Source organism: Talpa occidentalis, unplaced genomic scaffold (assembly GCF_014898055.3).
Source record: "Talpa occidentalis isolate TD23 unplaced genomic scaffold, MPIMG_talOcc4v2.1 talOcc4.2, whole genome shotgun sequence".
Taxonomy (NCBI): domain Eukaryota; kingdom Metazoa; phylum Chordata; class Mammalia; order Eulipotyphla; family Talpidae; genus Talpa; species Talpa occidentalis.
Genome location: NW_023602073.1, coordinates 14,325,784 through 14,351,249, shown reverse-complemented (window position 1 = coordinate 14,351,249; position 25,466 = coordinate 14,325,784). Strand labels below are relative to the sequence as shown.

At 39.8% G+C, this 25,466-nt stretch overlaps 1 protein-coding gene and 1 long non-coding RNA gene across 2 annotated transcripts in view; one reads left to right on the top strand and one right to left on the bottom strand.

Annotated features, from left to right (window-relative positions):
* The window catches only part of LOC119253514 (cytidine monophosphate-N-acetylneuraminic acid hydroxylase-like), a 123,427-nt gene that overhangs the window by 29,378 nt on the left and 68,583 nt on the right, over nucleotides 1-25,466 (top strand). Inside the window, exon 2 of the mRNA XM_054697867.1 lies at nucleotides 18,919-18,967. Coding sequence (XP_054553842.1) covers nucleotides 18,919-18,967 — 49 coding nt within the window. The remainder of the gene's footprint in view (nucleotides 1-18,918; nucleotides 18,968-25,466) is intronic.
* LOC129146373 (uncharacterized) lies at nucleotides 1,205-12,373 on the bottom strand. The gene is made up of 3 exons (XR_008553012.1): nucleotides 12,286-12,373; nucleotides 3,167-3,260; nucleotides 1,205-1,401 (listed from the first exon to the last, which is right to left on the bottom strand). It is a non-coding gene; the product is annotated as an uncharacterized LOC129146373 (long non-coding RNA).

Sequence of the window (25,466 nt, the reverse complement as noted above, 5' to 3'; positions counted from 1 at the left end):
TGGACATAATGTTACTTAATGCCATAGAACATATCATATCATAACAGGGAGTTATTCACAGTTTTTCCGTTATTACTGTTATCACACACCCCCCCCCCCCCACCCAGCCCCCGCCACCGCAAACCTTTCACTAGTGTGGATGATATTATTGGGGTTAATAGTACCTAAAACCTTCTCTGTATGTAAATGTGCTGCTTGGTGAGTCAGGATCAGAAATTGGAGGAAGTAAGTGTTTCCAGAATGCCTTTTTCGTGGCATGGCTTGGAGAAGGCTTATAAATTCCATAAAATTGGAGTTTCTGAAATCAAGAATCAGAAAAAATTCACTACCACTGACATAGAAGCCTGGTGTCTGTTACCACATTTGCCACTAACTGGGCATACAACTTGGAAAGGTAACTTCACCTCTTAGCGCCTCAATTTCCTTTATTATATAACATGGGGAGAAGAGTAGGAGAGTAGTTGAGAAAGCTGGGCTGGATAATATCAGGTGCCTTTCAGCTCTAAGCATTTATTATTTAAAAAGCTTGTTGATTGCTTTTATCTCTCAGTCAAAGCTTTGTTTATATAAAGCCTTGAATCTCCGCTCCAGAGGGGTGTTGATTCATTGGATTGGCTCATTTCAAATGCAGAATTGTCTATCTAGTCACACCTTTACTTGGCTAAATTCAATATGAATTTACTGATATAGAAAATAATTCCCTCAGAGTGTGACCCATACAGTGTTGTTCACTCATCCATACTGTGCTGTTGGGTGTTATCACTCTGGATGTGGTTGTGTTCAATATTTTATATTAAACACATTCAGAATAATAAGTGTTCTCTTAAAACCCATTATGTTTTCCTGGGCTATTTTCCATAAATATATTCATTCTTTATAAACAACTGCCTCTTTCCACACACTTTTCTCTGGCTTTGAATAAATTTTCTTTGGAAATTATCGCAGTAAAGATTTGTAAACCACCTGACACTCACTTCCCTTTGATAAGTGGATTAGGCATCCCTCTTGTTTTAATAGCATTAGGTATATTTGTTTATTCAAAAATATACACCACACCAGTGTCACTGGATCCTTGCAACCTTCACTCAATGAAATGAGGACTCATCACATTGATAAAATAAAGGAGAAAGTAAATGAACTTTATTTCTTCAAGGGCAACAGGTTCCAGGGAGATGACCTTAGAGAAGTGCCTCCCTGAACGAGTTGTCATTTTTGCTTTTTATTGACAAGCACGGTGGGTGGAAGGGCTAGGCTTCCACTGGTGGGGGGCAAAGGTGGGTAAAGGGCATGTTTTAGGGTGGTCCCCTAGTGTGGTCAGCCCATCTGTGCTGTTGGGGAGGTCCAAGCTCCTTTGGTTTTCTTTATCTACAGCTGCAAGATCTCCTTGTAGCTGAAAAACATCTTGTGAAAGGAGATAATGCACATATTAGCAGTGTAGGGCTTGTAACAGTAAGGAAAGTAGGAAACAGGATGGTGAAAAGAGATTTTAAAGCAGGGCTTGTAACATTAAATTCCTGTAAGTTTCATTTCTCTTTTGTTCTGACATGTTTCTTCAATTGGGCGTCTTCCAAGCCACTCTGGCAAGGTGTTGGGGATGCAGCAATGAACAAGATAAGCTTGGCCCCTGCTCTCATTTAGCTAGATGTCTTGGGTCATAGACTGTGAAAGTGTAGTAATAGGTGTGCTGGATACTAAAAAGGAGAAATGCAGAGTTCTGCATCCTATGGGAATCTTACGTTGGGAGTTAATCAGATCCTTGGGTCTCAGAGGTTTCTAGAAGAAGTAGCATGTGAGTTGAAATCTGTATTGTAAGTAGGAGTTAACCAGGCAACCATGGGAAGGTAAGACATTCCAGTGGAGGCAACAACCAAAATTAGAGAGTCCACAGAATGTTCGGGAAATGGTAAGAAGTTCGCCCTGCCCCAAGCAGAAAAGGATGGGGTGTGGGGTGGGTCAGGGTGTGCATGACAGGTAAGGTTTTTGAAAAGGCCTTTGTCCTCTCAGAAGTTGAACTGTTTCAAATCATTGACATTTTAAAGCAGGAAGAGATGATTAAATCTGAGCATGGATTCTTTCTAGAGGTTTGACTAAAACTGAAGAGAGAGGATCATGACTGGAAAATAACTGTGAGTTAATAAAAAATTTTAATTTTATTTTTAATTTTATTTTTTTGAAGATTTTTTTTAATTTTTATTATTATTTATTTATTTATTTTTAAAAGAACCGGGGTACAGGTCAAATGTGTGGGAGGGTGAGAGGATTCACCAGAGACAGAGCGGGGAGCAGAACAGGCAGACTGAAGAAATACACTGCTGAGGGGAGCAGTGGGCGAGACAGGAGAGGTCTGCTGTGCCATGTGGGATTCTCACCAGCCGGCCAGGATCGAACTTGTACTGCAGAGGCTGTGGACAGCTTTACAGTGCGGTGCTCAACCACCTGAGCCAGCAGGGAGGCCCAAGAATTTTAATTTTAAACATGGGAGACGCATGTGCCTATTTAAATGCTAATGAAAAGAACAGTTAACTGAGGAGGGACTGAAGACACTTGGGATAGAAAGGGACAGTAGCCTAAGTTTCCCGAGTCTGGGCTAGAGGAAGAAGTCTGGAACCAACGTGAGGAGGATGATTGCTTGTCACTCTTTGCTGGCATTTTCCAGCTAGCTGTCTGCCTCCTTTACTGCACTGTGACTGCCCAAAAGTCAGGGGCTGTGTTTGTTTGATGGTACATCCTGAGTACTCAGGATGTTAGTGTTAGTTTATGACCTAACACTCAAAGGTGCCCTGTGAGAGCTTTGCTAACCTGACATGGCTTTTGTGGTAGAAAGGCCACTGCAGAAGTTTTCCCTGAAGGATCTAGATGACTTGCCCTGACACTTACAGGTGGTCAGCTTGAGAGGGGGCTTCTGGAATAGATTTAAAATATGCCTGAGAGCTATGAAATGGCAGCGTTGCATAGTCAGTTGTTAGACTAGTCACTTTGGGGGGTTTTATTTGATATGGGGGTCTGGATTGACATTAATCCCAGTGGAGATAAAGAACAAATATTTTTATCTCCAAGTCAAGGATGGCTAAAAATGAATTCTCTTGCTCTTGGCTTTTCCTTGGTTCACAAAGGAAGATGAACAATCTAGACATCCCAAAGCAACGAAAAAAGGAACTATACTCACTCCTTCTTGTGAGATCAGCAGCTGTCCATGCAGGCCCTGAACAGAACATGAAATAGCTGGTTTCTAATATTTCTTCATCCACTTGCTCTTAAATCTTATACAAACAGGAAAATTAAATTATTTCAGGGGAACAATTGCATTAGAATTTTCCTCCTGGACTGGCAAAGGATGTCAATTATTGATTAATAATTGTTATTCTGTATTTGTTTTCCTGAAATTTGAAAATACTTCAAAATATTTGATACTGATGGGAGATTGTTCCAAGAACAAGAAAATGATACAGAGCATAGTCTTTCAGTGCTCATAGGAAGGGAAAACAAAAGCCAGACTAAAAGGACATGTGTATTTGATTACAGAAGCAAACTAGTTAATGCTTTTATGCAAGCAGTGTGCTAAATTTCTGTTTGTGGCCCCAATATTTACCAACCATTAATTCTGTGCTCTGGTTCAGACACTACCAGATGTAGTCAATAAAATCTTTCAGAGCTCAAAATCTAGCACAGTCCTAGAGTGAATTCTAGTTCCACTAACATTCCTTAGGGATAGGGTTCCCCAGATTGCAGCACATGGGGCATACACAAAAAGACCCACTTGCAAATGGGGGAAAATAATGCCCTTACTAATCAGCCTAGTAACCTGTAAGTCTCAGTGCAGTCTTCCTTGATAAAAGCCAGATTATGTGGCCTCCCTGGTGGCGCAAAGGGTTAAGATGCAACCTATGAAGCTGTCTGCAGCCTCTGCAGCATGAGTTCGGTCCCTGGCCAGGGAGGTGACCCACATGGCGCAGCAGACCTCTCCTGCCTCACCCACTGCTCTCCTCTGCAGTGTATTTCAGTCAATCCACCTGTTCTGTCCCCCACTCTGTCTCTGGTGAATCTTCTCAACCCCCACACCTCTGGCCTGTACCCTGGTTCTTGTATGCATAAATAAATAAATCTTAAAAAAAAAGCCAGATTACAAAACAGGACTGAAGTCAGAGGCTTAACCCGGGGCTCTCAATCTCCCATCCTGGATTTCTGCTTGCAAGTTCCTGCAGAGATAAGCCTGAATGCAGCCAGTGGCTTAAAAATGAGCCCCAGGCCTGTTCCCTCTCTGCCCCTACTCCTCAGTGGTCTTGGCCCGCTCATGCTCTTGACCCCATGACGTCAGTGTCTGGACATTCAGATGTGTTGTACTCCCACATGTCACAAGGAGAAGAGGGATTTGGGTTTCCCTACACTGAGCAACAGCAATAGGAGGCTGGATGGGTTCTTATCCTGGGGTCCTTCTAGATACACCTCAATCCTTCCAACAAGTCCCTCCTTTACACTTTTGTATTAAGATCAGGGAGACAAGGAAATAGGAGCATTTCAGGTCAGGCAGGAAGAGAAGGAAAAATGAAACAGAACAAAGCAAATAAACAGATCACCATGGAGACCCAGGAGACAAGGTTTTCATTCTCAGATTTCTAGGCAAGAAAGTTTCAAGGAGGAGGTGGGAGCAGCATGGAACGGAAAGGTGAGTCCAGTGAGGTGCGGTCTAACAAGTTCTTAGTGCCCTTCCCTTCTTGGGGCTGCTGGTAAGGACCCCTCAAATCCCCAGACTTGTGCCTGAGGACTGAGCGGCGAAAGAAACCAGATTGCCATATGGAGAGCAATAAAGTTAGGATGTGAAGGGCAGGAACAAGGGTAACAGGAAACTTGGCAGATGGAAAAATTACAGGAGACAGAATAGTGGCTAGAAGATGAACATCTCAGGGGATTTTTATGAGAAGTGTAGAGGCCCAGAAACAAGGGATATTGTGTGGGTGCACATGGGGAGAAGTCAAATCCTCTTCCAGAGAAAGCAGTGGCCTGCTTTGAGAGGTGGACCCTCTGTGACAGGGGATTTTCACCAAGGAGTATGAGGCTGAGATTACACTGTGAAATTGGTTTTCTGAGGGTGCCATTGAAAAGACATATCTGATCTTGGTAAGTCTGATAAGCCCTTATTTTATTTTATTTTATTTTTTTTTTAAATATTAAATTTTATTTTTATATTCCCCCATACAATTGCAAACGCCCCATTCTGACCCCAATCCTTCCCCTCCCGCCCCCCACCCCCCAAAAAGTGTCTCTGGTTCATAGTTTTTTGTTGATTTTGATTTTCACTTTCTTATATTCATTCTCCTGGTCCCTTATTTATGTTTTCTAGATTCCTGCTATGAGTGAGACCATCCGGTATTTTTCTTTTTCTTTTTGGCTTATTTCGCTGAGCATGATCCCTTCCAGTGCCATCCATGTTGCTGCAAATTGCATGTGTTTATCTTTTTTGAATGCTGAGTAATATTCCATGGTATATATGTACCACATCTTCTTGATCCAGTCATCTATTTTTGGGCATTTGGGTTGTTTCCAAAGCTTAGCTATTGTAAACAGTGCTGCTATAAACATAGGAGTGCAGGTGCTCTTTGGAATTGATGTTTCTGTGTCCTTTGGGTAAATACCTAGGAGTGGAATTGCTGGATCCTATGGAAGCTCTATGTTTAGTAGGTCCAGAAATCTCCACACAGCTCTCCATAGTGGTTGGACCAGTTTGCACTCCCACCAACAGTGCACAAGAGTTCCTTTTTCTCCACATCCTCGCCAACATTTGTTGTTGCTAGTTTTTTTAATATGTGCCATTCTCACTGGTGTGAGATGGTATCTCATGGTAGTTTTGATTTGCATTTCCCTGATTACAAGTGATGTTGAACATTTTTTCATATGTCTGTTGGCCATTTGCATTTCCTCTTCAGAGAAGTTCCTTTTTAGCTCTTCTGCCCATTTTTTGACTGGATTATTTTCTTTGTTGTTGCTGAGTCTCATCAGCTCTTTGCAGATTTTTGTGATCAGTCCTTTATCATTAGTGTTGGGTGCAAAAATGTTCTCCCAGTTGGTGGGGTTTCTCTTTGTTTTTGTTATTGTCTCTTTTGCTGTGCAGAAGCTCTTTAATTTGATGTAGTCCCAGCTGTTTATCTTTCTCTTCACTATCACTGCTTTGGGTGATGTGTCTGTAAAGATGTCTTTGATGTGCAAATCCCGTAGTGTTTCGCCTATATTTCCTTCTATGTATTTTATGGTTTCAGGTCTTATGTCTAGTTCTTTAATCCATTTTGAGTTGATTTTTGTGTATGGTGTGAGGTAGTGGTCAAGCTTCATTCTTTTGCATGTAGCGACCCAGTTTTCCCAGCACCATTTATTGAACAAACTTTCTTTGCTCCAATGCATATAGTCTTTGCTCCTTTGTCAAAGATTAGTTGACCATAAATCTGTGGGTTTATTTCTGGATTTTCTATTCGATTCCATTGGTCTGTATGTCTGTTCTTGTTCCAATACCATGCAGTTTTGATGATTATGGCTTTGTAGTATAGTTTGAAGTCTGGGAGTGTGATGCCTCCATTTCCTTCTTTTTTTTTCAGTAGAGCTTTGGCTATTCGGGGTTTTTGGTGATTCCATATGAATTTCATCAATGATTGTTCTATTTCTTTGAAGAATGCCATTGAGATTTTGATTGGAATAGCATTGAATCTGTATATTGCTTTTGGTAGGATGGCCATTTTAATAATGTTTATTCTTCCAATCCATGAGCAGGGGATGTCTTTCCATTTCTTTGTGTCTTCTTCTATTTCTTTTAACAGTGTTTTATAGTTTTCTTTGTATAGGTCCTTTACCTCTTTTGTTAGATTTATTCCCAAATATTTGATTTTTTTTGTTTCGATAATAAAAGGGGTGGTTTTTTTGATTTCTTCTTCTTCAGATTTATTGTTTGTGTATAGGAAGGCTACTGACTTTTGTGTGTTGATTTTGTATCCTGCCACTTTACTGAATTGATTGATGAGTTGAATTAGTTTTTCTGTGGAGATTTTGGGGTTCTCTATGTATATTACCATATCATCTGCAAATAGTGATAGTTTGACTTCTTCTTTTCCTATTTGGATTCCTTGGATGTCTTTCTCTTGTCTTATTGCTCTGGCTAGGACTTCCAGTATTATATTGAAAAGCAGTGGTGAGAGTGGACATCCTTGTCTTGTTCCAGATCTTAATGGAATTGCTTTCAGCTTTTCACCATTGAGAATGATACTGGCTGTTGGCTTGTCATAGATGGCCTTTATGATGTTGAGGTATGTTCCTTGTATCCCAAGAATTTCAAGGGCTTTTATCATGAATGGGTGTTGCACTTTGTCGAAAGCTTTCTCAGCATCTATTGATATTATCATATGGTTTTTTATATTTTTTTGTTGATGTGTTGGATAACGTTGATTGATTTTCGGATGTTAAACCATCCTTGTGCCCCTGGAATGAATCCAACTTGGTCGTGGTGAATTATCTTATGGATACATTGTTGGATTCTGATAGCTAAAATTTTATTGAGGATTTTTGCATCAGTGTTCATTAGGGAGATTGGCCTATAGTTTTCCTTTTTTGTGTTGTCCTTATTCGGTTTTGGTATTAGTGTAATATTGGCTTCATAGAACGTGTTTGGTATTGTCCCTTCCTTCTCAATTTTTTGGAAGAGTTTGTGAAGGATAGGCACTAATTCGTCTCTGAATGTTTGGTAGAATTCATTTGTAAATCCATCAGGTCCTGGGCTTTTGTTTTTGGGGAGGTTTTTAATTACCATTTCAATTTCGCTGCTTGTAATTGGTCTGTTTAGGTGTTCTATTTCTTCTTTATCTAGCTTTGGGTGATTGTAGAGTTGTAGGAATTTGTCCATCTCCTCTAGATTGTTGAACTTGTTTCCATATAACTGTTCATAGTAGTTACTGATTATTCTTTTGATTTCTGCTGTGTCCGTTGTGATTTCTCCTCTTTCATTTATGATTCTGTGTATTTGTGCTTTCTCCCTTTTTTCCTTTGTGAGCCTGGCTAGGGGTTTGTCTATTTTATTTATTTTTTCAAAGAACCAGCTCTTGGTTTCATTGATCTTTTGGATTGTTTTTTTAGTTTCAATTTCATTTATTTCTGCTTTGGTTTTTATTATTTCTTTTCTTCTACTGGTTCTGGGGTTTTTTTTGTTGTTCTTTTTCTAGATCTTTGAGCTTCGAGATTAGGTTGTTTCTTTGAGTTCTTTCTTGTTTTTTGATGTGAGCTTCTATTGCTATATATTTTCCTCTTATTACTGCTTTTGCTGCATCCCATACATTTAGGATATTGGTGTCCTCCTTGTCATTCAATTCAAAGAATTTTTTAATTTCTTCTTTGATCTCCTCGTTAGTCCAGTGGTCTTCCAGTAGTGTGGCTTTTAATCTCCATGAGGTAGGATAGTTCCTTGCCTTCTTTTTATGATTTATTTCTAGTTTGATGCCTTCGTGGTCAGAAAAGATGGTTGGTATGATTTCAATCTTGGTGTATCTGTTGATGTTTGTCTTGTGCCCCAGTATGTGATCGATCCTGGAGAATGATCCGTGTGCGCTTGAGAAAAATGTGTACTCCGTTTTTTTGGGGTTTAGTGTTCTATAGATGTCTGTTAAGCCCAAATGCTCTAGGTCCTTATTTAGAGCTTTAGTTTCTTTACTTATTTTTTGTCTTGTTGATCTATCCATTGTTGATAGTGGTGTGTTGAAGTCTCCCACTACATATGTGTTTTCTCTGATGTCTGTTTTCAGAGAGGACAACAGTTGTCTGATATATTTTGGTGCTCTTTCGTTTGGTGAGTATATGTTAATGAGTGTTATTTCTTCTTGAAGTATTGTCCCCTTAATCATAATGTAGTGACCATTGGGGTCTCTTTTTATTTTTTTGAGTTTGAAGTCTGTTTTATCTGATATAAGTATAGCTGTTCCTGCTTTCTTTTTTGGCCCATTTGCTTGTAGGATTGTTTTCCATCCTTTGACTTTGAGCCTATTTTTATCTTTTGTAGCTAAATGTGTTTCCTGGAGACAGCAAAAGGTTGGGTTTTGTTTCTTAATCCAGGCTGCAACTCTGTGTCTTTTTATTGAAGAGTTTAGTCCATTTACATTTAGAGTTAATATTGATATGTTAGCATCTGTATTTGCCATTATGTTTGTCTTTCCTTTGATTTTATTTATTTATTCTTTTAATAACTTTTTTTTTTTTTTGGTCTTCTTTCGTTGTTATTCGTCCCTCTGAGGTTCTGGCTTTAGGATTCCTTGTAGTATTTTTTGGAGTGGGGGTTTAGTCGCAATGAAATTCCGGAGTTTCTCTTTGTCTGGGAAGGTCCATATTCTTTCTTCATGGAGGAAAGAGAGCTTTGCGGGATAGAGTATTCTTGGTTGGCATCTGTTTTCTTGGAGTCTGTTGACTATGTCCCTCCACTCTCTCCTTGCCCGTAGTGTTTCTTCAGAGAAGTCTGATGTCAGCCTGATTGGTTTTCCTTTGAATGTTATCTGTTTCTTCCCTCTTGTCAGCTTCATTATTTTTTCCTTGTCCTGGATTCTTGGGAGCTTTACTATTATGTGTCTTGCTGTGTTTTTCCTTTCGTCGTGGAAGTTTGGTGTTCTTCTTGCTTCTTGTATATCAATTTTCAGCTCCTTCTTCTCATTTGGGAAGTTCTCTTCAATTATATCCATGAATATTTTCTCTGTTCCTACATCTCTCTCCTCTCCTTCTGGAATTCCTATAACTCTTATATTTCCTTTCCTCATGGAGTCAGATAGTTCCCGAAGTCTTTCTTCATTCTTTTTCCTTCGTACTTCTCTTTCCTTTTCTGTTTTGGTTCTTTTTATTTCTGTGTCTTCAAGATTACTTATTCGTTCTTCCATTTCATCTATTCTGCTTTCATTGCTTTTCCCAGAGTTCTTTAGTTCCTCCATTAATTCTTTGATCTCCTGCATTTCTCTTACTTCCCTCTTTAGGGACTCAATTTCCTTCTTCTGATCTATCACTTTTTTAATCATGGCAATTTTAAATTCTCTTTCTGGAAGGCTCAGAAGTTCTTCCAAGTTGCTGTCGTTGCAATCTGGGGAGTGGTTTTCTTTTTGTGGTGTGCTTCTTTCCCGAGGAGTTTTTAGGTTGCGTGTGGTTCTTCTACTCCCTACTGTCTGTTTTCTAATTTGTCGTATGCGTTGGGACACTGTGTTGCTCGGACTGACTGACATCTTGGGTGAACTTCTCCGCTCCCCTCTGGCTCTTCCAGGAGCCATCTCTGTCTTCTGGGGGAGCTTTCTGCTGGTTTTAGGCAGTTTTTACTGAAGAAATGTCCCTGTTCTCAAATGGCGAAGCGGGATGCAGTCCCTGCGCCTCCGGTTTCAGGCACACTCTTCTGCGCACCCGGTCTGCCCCGGACGTGGGTGCCTGCTCCCTCTGTGGGCTCAGACTGCTGGTCGGAAGGGGCCTGGCGTGGAATAACTTCCCGGCTGGCCACTGGGTCCTCCAGAAACCTTCTGCCCTTTTCAAGCAGTCTTAAGAAATGTCCGGCAGCCCGGGCTGTGTGCGAGTCTCCCGGGGTCTTTGTTCTTCTCTAATGGCGCCCGGAGCCGTTCGCTCACCGCCGCGGCGGATCCTGCAGGGTTCGCCTCAGCTCCCGTTCACGGGGTGTGGTGGCTGCAATAGTTCCTTTCCACTCACAGTCCCGCTTGCTGCATCGTTTGTTCTTGTGGGCCGTTTTGGTTTGTTGTTTCCTCCTCTCGGCTGGTCGGAGAGTGCCGCCTCTGTGGGCGGGGGAGGGGAGCAGGGTTCTGTGCTTCCCTCCCTTCTAGTCCTCTTTTATGGCCACTTTCTTCTTCGGGCAGTTCGCTGGTGTCACCCGTTTATCTTCCGTGTCCCACTTCTCACTGGGACCTGCCGCTTTTCCTCCCTATTCACTTTTTTTAATGGGAGATCTTACTCGCAGCGTCTCCTCGCCGCCATGTTGCTCCGCCCCCTTTTCAGCCCTTATTTTATAGCCACACACCAAATACTATGAGGGCCCTGCACTTCGCCCCCGCATTGTGTCAATATCACTCCATTGGTGTTCCCTAACATTTAGTTTGCAGATGAGGGTGTTCTCGGCAGATTTCTTTCACCTCACCAGGTGCCCACTTTGGGTGGTGTCCTGATGGAGGGAGTAGGGTGGGGAAGGGGAGTGGTTTGAAAGCTTGTAGAAGTTCTTTTTTTAAAGATTTATTTAATTATGCATACAAGAACTGGGGTGTAAGCCAGAGGTGTGGGGGTGAGAGGATTCACCAGAGACAGAGCGGGGAGCAGAACAGGCAGAATGATGGAAATACACTGCTGAGGGGAGCAGCGGGCGAGTCAGGAGAGGTCTGCTGCGCCATATGGGAAGCTCCCTGGCCGGGGATCAAACTCATGTTTTAGTGGTTGGCAGTAGCTCAATAGCACTGTGTCTTTAACCCCTGTGCCACCAGGGAGGTCCATTGTAGAATTTCTGGTATGATTTTTGGGGGTCATTTCCATATTTCATGAGGTTATCTATAGTAGGTATATTTTCCAGTATTTATGCCCAGCAATCACTAGGACCTTTTAAATATGAAGTCAGGTTGTTCTTCAACTGAGAAAAAATGTTCCATTATTTCCCTGTTTATTCCTTACTCATTTATACTCTTCTCTCCTGGAATTCCTGCAATACAGAAACTACTTTCTATATGTTATTCTCCCTGCTTATGTATTTTTCCTAATTTTTCTTTTTCTCACTTCTGCTTTTGGGCAATCCCTTAAATTGATTTCTGATTTCATATATCCTGTGTTTGTTTTATGGCCTGTTACTCTGCTACTTGAGGCACCTGCTGGCTTACTTTGGTTTTGGTACTCACAGTTTGATTTTTTTAAAACTTGATTCTCGCACCCTCGTTGCCACATTTTCAAAGCTCCTGTTTCATCTCTGCATCATCTTTTGCAGGTTACTCTGTCTTCCGTATAACTCCTGATCCTGTACCAGATGGGAACTTATTCCCTCCCCTAGGTTGAATTTCTTTTTAATTCCAAGGGCCTTTGTATTTCTGGTCCTCTCTAGGGTCAGTCTCCTGTGCCCAATGATATGACCTCAGCCCTCACAACCCATTTGGGCCTGGACCCAGAACACCTCTTCACCCCCCCTGGAACCTCCACCCCCATATCCCAACACTAATTGTCTCAGGTGGGTGCTCCTTGCTGAAGGTGTGTGCTATCATAGCCTTCCAGAGAGCTCATACGTTGTGAAAAGTCCACCAGCCGCCAACTCACCAGGGATTTCTCACTTGCTGTCCTGAGCATGGCCTGTCTCCTGTCCAGGTGCTAGACCCTTCTCTTTGACTTTTAACTTATTTCTGCTTGGTCCAGAACTCACTTCTTAAAATTTTGTTTCTCTGTCAGTACCTAAACAAGTAAAAAATGTGTCGCCAAACCTGTTATCGCAAGGGGACTCAATGGATTGAATTCAGGTTCCTGCTATTAAAATTTTGCTTTTCATGCTTTAATACACGAATGAATAAAATTTTTATTTCTATCATTTTCTTTACTAAATTCATCCTGGGAGAGATAACTTTTTTCAGAAGCCTAATTTTACTCATGTGTCCAGTGATTCCTTACTGCCCTCCACCCCGATTCCTTTATTTCTAAATGGAGGTCTGGCTTCCTCAGTATTGGCAGTTAATTGTGAGTTCCCTTAGCAATAGTGCATGTCAGTATTCAATTTCCTGCTTCCATTCTCTAGATGAGCTTCTATGGAATTTTTAAAGTATATCATAAATATATAACCTCCCACAATAAAATAAGGACTCTGAAGATCACTCTTCTAATTATTAACCTTTGCCAGGTATAAAGGACAGACTCATTACTGTCTCTTTTTCTTTGCTGATTTGCTTTTGTATGGCTCTTCCTTATACCTGTGGTGTGACTTGAGCTAGCCATATTCTTGCATTAGGGCTAAAAAAACAACCATACAAGTTCATAGTTGCCTAGTGTATTATATCCACTAAAAAAATCACACACTGAAAAACACCGCAAACATTTCTTTTTCTGATGTAAAAGAGTTCATTTTCAACATTTGTTGTTGGGAATGTAAATTGTTACAATCTCTGTGGGGAATTATTTAATTGTACCTACCAAAGTTTATTGTCTAGATACCATCTGACACAGAAATGCCACTCAGTATATTGCCAACAGAAATGAATGCTTATGCCCATTAAAAGCTATGCACAAGAATGTTTATATCGCATGTAATCATATTAGCCAAAGCAAGGAATATCTAACAATAGTAGTATAAATAAAATGTAGAATATTTCATAGTGGAATACTCTACAGCAATGAAAATGAACACACTACTGCTATTTATAATAATATGGGTAAATCCCACATAACAGTGTGAGAAAGAGACTAAGATATATAATAGTGTGACTCCATTTATATAAGATTCAAAAACAGGCATAACCCACCCATGGTGATAGAGGCTACTATTGTCCTGGGTACTAACAGGGTTGGAGTTGGCTGAGTTACTGGAAAGTTTCCATCCTTTTGTGTGGATGTATACCTTTGTAAAAAATCATAGAGCTCTACATCAAGCTTAGTGCACCTTATGTAATCTAAGTTATTCCTCAATTTAAAAATTATCATGTGATATCCTCTAAAACTAGGGAAGGAAGAATTTGAGAGACCTTTGTCAGGGAAGGAGAAGAATAATGTGTAAAAGTCTTTCCTTCCCTTGTTTTATTAAAAGATATTTCTCCACTGGAATAGATGTGTAAAATTGTTCTCTTACAAATTTACTTGGGATTTGCTATTCAGCTTGCTATTGAGCTTACCATTGTAAGCTCTATGATGTCTGTAAAAACCTAAGTCATATTTTCTGTACCCCAGAAGCTTATGATCTAAGAGGGAGACAAATAATATATAGGAATCATTCAGGGAACTTAGTATCACTATTTCATCAAGTGCAAATTGTGAAGTGCAGAATTCTCCAGAAATTCAGGAGACATAAAAGTGAGAAATGGATATAGGAATAGTGAAAATAAGGAATAAGTGATTTTAATGGAGAAAAGACTTGAAGTGAGTTTTAAAACTGAATAGGAATGATTTAAAACTGTCCAGGAATGATTGCAGAACTTAGGCCGCTAGAGCAAAATGGGGAGGGAGCTGTGATTTACTACAGAGGCTGTATAGTAAATACAGCTGGGGGTCTGAGCATATTCCTTGGAATCATCTACTGTGATGTAAGCCAAAGTTACCTCAAAAAAAAAGTCAAGCTAGATAGGTAAGTTAAATATCAAGGAGTACTTCCTTTCATTGTGCTTGCTTAAAGAACCATAGAGGACCTCTTTCTCGTATATATAAAATGTAACAGTGACCAGCCAAATGACAGGATATTTCTCAAATGGGAAAAATAAACTAAGAAGAGGTTTATGGACATCTCAGGAGATCCAGAACTGGACACTGGATGGAAGAAATACAGAGAAATGTAGAAATCAGGAAACAACCAAGGCCAGAATGAAACTACAATGCTATGGAAAATAGTCTACAGAGATCCTTTCTTTTCTAATAAATAAATCATTCTTTTTTGAATTTATTCTTTTTTAATATTTTATTTTATATAATTCTTACATCATTTTTCATTTTTGCACAATGTATGCATTTTCATTTTGGCTATATTCCCCATACAATTGCACCACCCCTTATTTTGACTCTAGTCCTTCCTCTCCCCGCCTCTTCCCACCCTGTAGTTTGTCTCTGGTTTAGAGTTGCTTGTTGATTTTGATTTTCACTTTGTATTAATTTGTCCTTTTCCTGGTACCTTATTTAGGTTTTTTAAATTACTGCTCTGAATGAGACCATCCAGTATTTTTCTTTTTCTTTTTGACTTATTTCGCTGAGCATGATCCCTTCCAGCTCCATCCATGTTGCTGAAAACTGCATGTGTTTATCTTTTTTGATTGCCAAGTAATATTCCATTGTGTATATGTACCAAATCTTCTTGATCCAGTCACCTATTTGTGGGCATTTGGGTTGTTTCTATAGGTTGGCTATTGTAAATAGTGCTGCTATAAACATAGGGATGCAGGTGCCCTTTGGAATTAATGTTTCTGTGTCATTTGGGTAAATAGCTAGGAGTGGAATTGCTAGATCATATGGAAGCTCTATCTTTAGTAGGTCAAGAAATCTCCACAAAGCTCTCCATAGTGGTTGGGCCAGTTAGCACTGGCAATGCAGGAGAGTTCCTTTTTCTCCACAATCTCACCAACATTTGTTGTTGCTAGGTTTTTTAATATGTGCCATTCTCACTGGTGTAAGATGATATCTCATTGTAGTTTTGATTTGCATTTCCCTGATTACAAGTGATGTTGAACATTTTTTCATATGCCTGTTGGCCATTTACATTTCCTCTTTGGAGAAGTTTCTTTTTAGTTCTTCTGTCCATTTTTTGACTTCAGGATTATTTTCTTTGTTTTTGTTGAGTCTCATCAGCTCTTGGTGGATTTTTGTGATCAGTCCTTTATCATTAGTGTTGTGTGCAAAAATATTCTCCCAGTCGGTGGGGTTTCTCTTTGTTCTGGTTATTGTCTCTTGCCGTGCAGAAGCTTTTTAATTTGATGTAGTCCCAGCTATTTATCTTTTTTTTAATAATAAATTTTATTTTTATATTCCCCATACAATTGCAACCCCCTTATTTTGACCCCAATCCCTCCCCTCTCGCCTCCTAACCCCCATAGAGTGTCTCTGGTTCATAGTTTTTTGTTGATTTTGATTTTCACTTTCTTATAGTTACTCATTTTCCTGGTCCCTTATTTAAGTTTTCTAGATTCCTGCTATGAGTGAGACCATCCGGTATTTTTCTTTTTCTTTCTGGCTTATTTCGCTGAGCATGGTCCCTTCCAGCACCATCCATGTTGCTGCAAATTGCATGTGTTTATATTTTTTGAATGCTGAGTAATATTCCATGGTATATATGTACCACATCTTCTTGATCCAGTCATCTATTTTTGGGCATTTGGGTTGTTTCCATAGCTTAGCTATTGTAAACAGTGCTGCTATAAACATAGGGGTGCAGGTGCTCTTTGGAATGGATGTTTCTGTGTCCTCTGGGTAAATACCTAGGAGTGGAATTGCTGGATCATATGGAAGCTCTATGTTTAGTAGGTCCAGAAATCTCCACACAGCTCTCCATAGTGGTTGGACCAGTTTGCACTCCCACCAACAGTGCAGAAGAGTTCCTTTTTCTCCACACCCTCGCCAACATTTGTTGTTGCTAGTTTTTTTAATATGTGCCATTCTCACTGGTGTAAGATGGTATCTCATGGTAGTTTTGATTTGCATTTCCCTGATTACAAGTGATGGTGAACATTTTTTCATATGCCTGTTGGCCATTTGCATTTCCTCTTCAGAGAAGTTTCTTTTTAGCTCTTCTGCCCATTTTTTGACTGGATTATTTTCTTTGTTGTTGTTGCTTTGCCTTCACTTTCACTGCTTTGGGTGATGTGTCTGTAAAGATGTCTTTGAGGTGCATGTCATGTAGTGTTTCACCTATATTTCCTTCTATGTATTTTATGGTTTCAGGTCTTATGTCTAGTTCTTTAATCCATCTTGAGTTGGTTTTTGTGCATGGTATCAGGCAGTAGTCAAGATTCATTCTTTTGCATGTAGCAACCCAGTTTTCCCAGCACCATTTATTGAACAAACTTTCTTTTATCCAGTGCATATTCTTTGTTCCATTGTCAAAGATTAGTTGACCATAAATCTGTGGGTTTATTTCTGGGTTTTCTGTTCTGTTCCATTGGTCTGTGTATCTGTTCTTGTTCCAAGACCATGCAGTTTTGATGATTATGGCTTTTTAGTATAGTTTGAAGTCTGGAAGTGTAATGCCTCCATTCCCTTCTTTTTTTTTTCAGGAGAGCTTTGGCTATCCGGGGTTTTTGGTGATTCCATATGAATTTCATCAATAATTGTTCTATTTCTTTGAAGAATGTCATTGAAATTTTTATTGGAATAGCATTGAATCTGTAGATTGCTTTTGGTAGGATAGCCATTTTAATAATGTTAGTTCTTCCAATCCACGAGCAGGATATCTTTCCCATTTCTTTGTGTCTTCTATTTCTTTTAACAGTGTTTTATAGTTTTCTTTGTATAGGTCCTTTACCTCTTTTGTTAGATTTATTCCCAAGTATTTGATTTTTTTCTGTTTCAATAATAAAAGGGATTTTTTTTTATTTCTTCTTATTCAGATTTATTGTTTGTGTATAGGAAGGCTACTGATTTTTGCATTTTGATTTTGTATCCTACCACTTTACTAAACTGATTGATTAGTTGAATTGGTTTCTCTGTGGAGTTTTTGGGGTTCTCTATGTATAGTATCATATTATATGCAAATAGTGATAGTTTAACTTCTTCCTTGCCTATTTGGATACCTTGTATGTCTTTCTCTTGTCTTATTGCTCTGGCTAGGACTTCCAGTATTATATTGAAAGCAGTGGTGAGAGTGGACATCCTTGTCTTGTTCCAGATCTTACTGGAAATGTTTTCAGCTTTTTGCCATTGAGAATGACACTGGCTATGGGCTTGTCATATATGGCCTTTATGATGTTGAGGTATGTTCCTCGTATCCCAAGAATTTCAAGGGCCTTATCATAAATGGGTGTTATATTTTGTTGAAAGCTTTCTCAGCATCTATTGATACTATCATATGGTTTTTATAGTTCTTTTTGTTGATGTGTTGGATAACATTGATTGATTTTTGGATGTTGAACCATACTTGTGTCCCTGGAATAAATCCTACTTGGTCATGGTGAATTATCTTATGGATACATTGTTGGATTCTGATAGCTAGAATTTTATTGAGGATTTTTGCATCCATGTTCATTAGAGAGAATGGCCTTTAGTTTTCTTTTTTTTGTATTGTCCTTGTTCAGTTTTGGTATTAGTGTAATGTTGGCTTCATAGAATGTGTTTGGTACTATCCCTTCCTTCTCAATTTTTTGAAAGAGTTTGTGAAGGACAGGCACTAATTCGTTTCTGAATGTTTGGTAGAATTCATTTGTAAATCCATCAGGTCCTGGGCTTTTGTTTTTGGGGAGGTTTTTGATTACCATTTCAATTTCGCTGCTTGTAATTGGTCTGTTTAGGTGTTCTATTTCTTCTTTATCTAGCTTTGGGTGATTGCAGAGTTGTAGGAATGTGTCCTTCTTTTTTGGATTGTTGAACTTGTTTGCATATAACTGTTCATAGTACTTTCTCATTATTCTTTTGATTTCTGCTGTGTTTGTTGTTATTTCTCCTCTTTCATTTGTGATCCTATTTAATTGTGCTTTCTCCCGTTTTTCCTTTGTGAGCCTGGCTAGGGATTTGTCTATTTTATTTATTTTTTTCGAAGAACCAGCTTTTGGTGTCATTGTTCTTTTGGATTGGTTTTTTAGTTTCGAGTGCATTAAATAAATTATTCTTATTGCATAAAACAAAGAAAAGAAAAGCGTGTGCATGTGATAACTGGCATTCAAAGAAGAACGCAAAGTAAGGGAGGGATCTGAATTCCACTTTAATGCTTTCTTCTCTTTATCCCATTCATGATTTTGCAAAATGTGTGTGGGTAGACATGCCCTTGATATCCTATGTTGGCAGAGAATTAGTTTATCTAAAACTTCACCCTCCACTTCCTTATTAGTGGGTGGAAACTGGTGGAGAAGACAACTGACATTCCCATAAGATATCCGAGTTCAGGCTACCAGCAGTCAGTCTGGCTGCCGTGCCCTGCTAATTGCTTTTGAAAAGGTTTTCTGGCTTCAAACAAATCAAATTTGTTACCAAGCAAACTGAAATTTTCAGGATGCAGCCATTCTAGAAGTCCTAAACATCATTTAGAGGAAGATTTCAATCTCACTGTTTTCTGTCTCTAAGGAGCTGCTGTTGTGCTGTTTCACCCCTTCCTACCTGGAATGGAACAAAGGTATGGTTCAATTTGTTTTTTTCTAATGAATTTAAGATTGATATTTTTAAATAATGTTTCTTTACTTCTTCTGTGAAAAGTACAAGAACTGAGAGCTCTTGGTGGAGGCTGGGGGTGGAGTTCATCATGTTAAACCAAGCACTGGGTATATAGGGTATGCACCTTCTCAGGAACATGTGGATCACAACTCACCCAGCTGTTTGGGGCTGGGGCTTACCTGCTCCATGCTCTGATTCCCTATATATTGTGTTTCCCAACTCTTGCTCATTTCACTCAATCCTTCGCTGGGGACATCATCTGTTTTTGGTAGATTCCTATTTTTTTCCTCTGGCTGCCAGCACATCTTATTTTGGAACTTTCTTTCTCTTGAGACATCATTTACTGCTTTGCTCAGGGCCCAGAAAGTATTTGCACAAAGAGTGATACTAAAGATTCAAGACAGAAAGAACCTGGAAGACTCAGAATTTGGAATTGATACTCTGGACTAAGAGTCATGGCTTCCAGAACTCATGGCATAAAAGTACATACAGCCTGAAAGATCTAATTAATAAAATGCTGACTTCTTCGTGGCACAGATAAGATTTTATGGGAAACATTAAAGATAAGATAATTATACCTTTGAACTGATACCTAGTCATGGTCAGGATATTGTTTGTAGGGCATATAATTTTTAAAATGTTAACATTTGCACACATACAAGTTCTCAAGTAAACCTGACACTCCAGAGAGTAAATGGAGGCATATTTAAATCCTAAATTCATAAAAAAATGTTTTGTAAGGTACTGCAGACAGGACAGCTGATGAAGTTAATGAAGACTCAGAGTTAATGAAGTTAATGAAGACTCATTAATGAAGACTCGGAGTCTAAATGAATTTGCAATGGGGGGAGGCTGGGGAGAGCCATCGAGAGCAGCTCTGCCTCTCACTCTCCCAGCCCAAGCTTTTATTGAAGATATGAACAAAGGAACAAGAAAATAGCATGCAATTATGTTTTTGCTTACACAGATTAATTAATGCCCAGTGAAACAAGGTTGGCCCAAAGCAGGGCCTCTGAGACCCAAAATTTTGTCACAAGTCTAAGTTACCTTCTGGCAGGAAACAACAGGAAAGGGGCAAAATTGGCCAGGCAACTCTGGGACAGCAAGAGAGATGCAAAAATACAAATGAAGATAATGTCTGCCATTGTCAGCCTCCGGACCTGTCTCTCTTCCATGTGCCCCCCCCAAGTCTCCTTACCAGCAGTACCAAGATGCAAATCCAAGATGAAGAAGCAAAATTGCAAGAGCCCACATGCCTGCCTTGTTCTATAGCTTTACTTGGCTGCTCAGCTCTGTCCCCAGGTCACAGTAGCTTCCCCACTCAGGAAGTTCTGTTCATGGAATGGTGGGATCTGTAGTCCAAGATAGATGTTTTGTTTTGTTTTTTTTGATAGATAGGGGTGCCACAAGGAAAGAAAGATTGCCCACCAGTGCCAGCAGATCCTGCTCCTGAACCCATTCCCCACCCCAGCCAACACCCCTGCATCTCCATGCACCATGCCCCTTTCTCATCTCCATACTTTCTTGCCCTTACTGTGGGGGTGTTCATTCTCCCCTGCCCACCTACTGAAATCCCATTGAATTGAGCCACAGTTGTGAGGGGGAAAGTGTAAACATGGAATGCTGGGGTCAGGCTGTCTGTCACTGCCAGAAGGCAATTGAACAGATACATGAATTGTAATACTCTCCTTAACATCAGAAAGGAGGCAATCTGCTTAGTGGTGGGCCTCCTTAGTGGTGCAAAGGGTTAAGTCTCAGTACTATGAAGCTATTGGCAGCCACTGCCACACGAGTTCAATCCCTGGCCAGGGAGCTACCCACATGGTGCAGCAGACCTCTCCTGTCTTACCCACTGCTCCCCTCAGTCAGTCCCCCTGTTCTGATCACCACTTTGTCTCTGGTGAATCCTCTCATAGCTGCCCCCGACCCCCACACCTCTGGCCTACACTCCAGCTCTTGTATCCATAAATAAATAAATCTTTTTAAAAAAGGAAAGCAGGAAATCTGAGAGAACAAAGGTATTTTATCCTAGAAGCCCATTCTAACATCTCAAGCTGGCTTTTTTCTAATGAATCAAACAAAAAGAGTTAATCATAAGCAAACCTCCCACCACAGCTCATCACAGTGCATTACTCCTGTCACATCCCCAGAGTGTGTTGTCGCCTCCTTAGTCATCTTGACCCTGATTTCCTGGGCTAGGAAAACATCTTTGTTCTACTTATGGTGTCAGAGTATTACGTGTCTTCAGGCATCACTGAGCAGAGTTTCATTTCAAAGAAAACAGACTATTTATCACCTAGTGTTTGCATATAGCTATGCTGTGTGTACGTGCAGATTCCTGTACTCGGTATGGTGCCTTCCTTTCTCCCTAGCCCCTATCAGAAGGACCAGGAACCCTGTGTAGCCTTAGATAAGCCAGTGAGCTTTTCTGGACTCAGTTTCCCCAACTGTCAATGGGACCAGTCATAATAATCTGCTGTTCTCACAGGACTGTTGAGAGGCTGTGAGGTGGTATCACTGGTTATCCCCACTCCAGAGCAGTATAGGGCTGGACATCTTCCTCTGACCTCCCGCAGCCCTCAGCTACACCACTAACTTCCATGTTCATTAAACAGGGTCTCCTTGCATTGAAGAAGAGGAAGAAAAAAACAGATTACTTCAGGCAAAACCACCTTCCTTTAGGAGAAGGTGAGGGTGAGGCAGATCACCTCCTTGTTATCAACCAGGAAATTCCTGATTGAACAGATTCCACTTTGGGGAGAGGCTGAAAGTGCAGTTAGGTTAGGTATAAGTTTTGGTAGGGCTTGGCATAAATGACTATTTGGGGCCTATTGATTACTTTTCCTTTTTTTAAAAAAAGCCCTCTTTGTTCTTCTAGGCTGACAAATGTTAGCATTAGACACACTGATAAGAGAATAAAACAAAGATTTAATAAGAGAGCCAGTAAGCAAAGTAACTCACCAGAATGGCTCACCTCCTTACATAATGAAAGACCAAGGATATTGGGGTGAAGGCGCTATAAGATAGGGAGAAGGGTACCCCAAAACCCCCAAAACTGCCCACTATAAATAGGTTCTGCCATCTGCTGCAACAAGACATTAAGACCTTCAATGGAAAGAAACTTTATTACAATTAGTGTGCAGTACAGAAAAGACAAAGAATATAGTTTCGAAATCAAGCACCCAAAATTACCCACCCCCTTGCAGGTAAATGTCCAGCCAAACAGGGTTGGCCCAGAGCAAGGCCCCAAAGCCTGCCACAAGTCTAAAGCACAATGGGTTCCGGTGGGGACCCATTGTAAAGGGTCAGAAATGGTCAGACAAGTCTGGGAGGAAAAGAGCAAAATCAAAATCAAGATAAAAGCTGCCATTGTCTCCTCCCCACGGGTCTCTCACCCACATCTGTGTCACCCAGTCCACGACCAAAAAGCAAGCACAGTTTCATCACGTGTCTCTCTGCTCCATGTGCCTCCTCCAGGTCTCCTTCTGGCTCCATCCTGCTTCCTTCTCCAGTCTCCTCTCCAGTTTCTTCTACCTGTTAAGCTCTACCTGCCCTTGGATAGGGCAGGGTACCTGGAACCTCCCCTTTTCCTGGGGACCACCCTGTTACAAGGGGAAGGGTAAGAGGGAGGTTAGTTATGAGAGAAACTATTTGAAAATTAGGAACATGAAAAATAATATCTTCTTCACAAATATTCACAAAATTTTATCCACTTAAGCAGATAAAATCAAGTTTGTTGGTTTAATTAAAACAGGCATGTTTCTGGAATTATCATTATTAAGGATAACACTTTTATTCTATTAGATTTATTAATCAAATAAACTTGTTATCTGTGTTATAATTTTTCTCAGCAAGAAAACTAATTAATAAATGTAAGATTAAATCAATGTAAGTGGGATCATAAAATAAAAATGTGATCTGGTCAGTACAGTAAAGGTTATCTTTTTTAAAGCAGCAATAAAATTTGAGAGGAAAAGATGCAAGAGAAGAAACTTGGTAATTAAAAAAAGAATGTTGCAAGATTATTTAGGCAACAGACCTTACAAATCCTAGTCTGGGGTAATAATGTCTCTCACCATATCCTGGGGCAAATGGTCATTCAACAAGTTATATTTGGAAGATAGTATAATCACAAAAAGAATGGAACTATTACTGGGGAAAGAGGATTGCCACAAGACAGGGAACCACAGGAAAGGGACTCTACTTCCATGCCACCTACATCTCAGATGCCTTGGACTACAACTCCCAGCATGCCATGAACTAGACTACTGCAATGGGGGCTTGGGGGTGGCTAGGAAGAAGAAAGGAGCAAGTCAGGCATTCTGAAATGGACTGGAGAGAACAAAGAGACACATGGGGCTGCATAGGCAGGCAGGCTTCAAGGATGATGGAAGCCACCAACTTTCATCTTATTTTGGATTATAAGGTACATCATGAATTTTGGGTCTCTCCTTCTGTCCCAGCTTTCTGAAATCTGCCTAATGCCTTGCTTGTGGTTCTCTGCTGGAAGGTAAGTTGGACTCCTGACTAGCTTTTAGGCCTTAGCCACTCTGCTCTGGGCCCAGGCCGTTTGGCTGGGCCAAAGAGGAGATGGCTGATTTTAGAGTTTGGAATCCACTCTTCTTTCTGAGCTTCTCACCAATTAAAAATATTTGAGCACTCCAAGAGTCTGCTCTATATGACTATGTGCACAGATACCTGAATTCTTAAGAATGTACTCCTTAACATTTGGGGTCCCTGGGCACCCCTCCCTGGGCATCAAAATAAGGTTGCTAAAAAAAGAGAAAAAAAGATTGATTCAGGCAAGATCATTTTATAGATGTTAAAGAGATTATAGGCTGGTTGGGTAAGGCTGCCGCTGCTGGAAGAATCTAAAATTATGATATATGAGATATCAAGTCCTGGTGGAATTTAACATAAATGACTCCATTTTAACAGTACTTGAGTAGTTTCACAAATCTTTTCTGGCAAACTAAACCCTTAAAAAGTTTTATTAAGTTTCATGATGAAATGTCATTAAATGTCTACATTACTTGCAACTTGCTACAAAAATACTAAATATTTTAATGGACATTAAAGAATTATTCTTTAAGGAAGTGTATGCTTCTAGAAATTATATAATGCATTAATAAATTGACTAATAAAAAATGCCTGTGTAACAGATCACAATTGCTTACTACTTCATTTTCCTTAAAGATGAAAACTTCCAAGGTTTAAAAATTCTAATATAGACCACTTCATGAATTTGTGTGTCATCTTGCACAGGAGTTGTGCTAATTTTGTCTATATCTATATTTTTTCTTTTGATGAGTAACTTCTCCCTAAAATTTGCATTGTAAATAATGGATCTTAGATTTCAAAGAAGGTATGAGGGTAGAAAATTTACATGACAAAGAAATAGACTCCTGTTTCCTAAGGCCAGAATTTTAAAATGATTACTAGCATATTGAGGTGAATGGAGAGGATATAGTATGGTAAAAATTGGACTTTGAATTATTTCAGGAGCCATGCCTTTGATCCTATAAAAATTTGATCTTTTAAGACAAAGACAGGTGTTTTTAATTTCTCAATATGGCTGTAGCCTGAATTATCAAAAGACTGACCTACCAGTATAATTACATTTTCTCTAATACATCTTTATATCAGGGAGAAGATTACTAGCTTAAGAAAGAAATTAAGGGGCCTCCCCTGGAGGCACAGGCAGTTGAGCGCAGGCTGTTAAGCCTTGCAGTGCCAGTTCGATCCCGGCCAGCCAGCGAGGGTCCCACAAGGCGCGGCAGACCTCTCCTGTCTCGCCCGCTGCTCCCCTCAGCAGTGTATTTTGTCTGTTCCCTGCTCTGTCTCTGGTGAATCCTCTCATCTGGCCTATACCCTGCTCTTGTATAAATAAATAAATAAATAAATAAATAAATAAATAAATAAATAAATCTTTAAAAAAAAAGAAAGAAGGACATTAAGATTTCTTATGGTCAGAAAACTTTAGGATTTAAAGCAGTAATACCCTTTAAAAAAAATCTGTGTGCTGAATTTAAAAAGGGGCCTTTTTCATAGCTACTAATAAGACAACTAGATTGAGAACACTCTAAAACTTTCAATTTACAAGTTTTTTTCAACTGCTAATCTAAATAACAACTCAAAGAGAAGATCTAGACAATTTACTTCCAAAGACTAGTGTAGAAAGCAAGACCTCTAGTCCTCAGGCAGTGGACAGTCAATGAAGGTCAAGTTGACAAAGGCCCTTACAGACTTGAGCCTCTTAGGACCAACAACCCTAAGAGCTTGAAACAGCCAGATAGGTACCTTGGTTTGGATCCTACTCAAAATGTTAAGTGCCTGCATAAACATTTCCCAGTAAGAATTTTCTTCAAATGGCAGGGACCAGAGTTGGAAGAGCCAAGCTGTTCAGCACACAAAACAGGACAAAGAGGAAAACACTTACCAGATTATTTATTATTAATAAT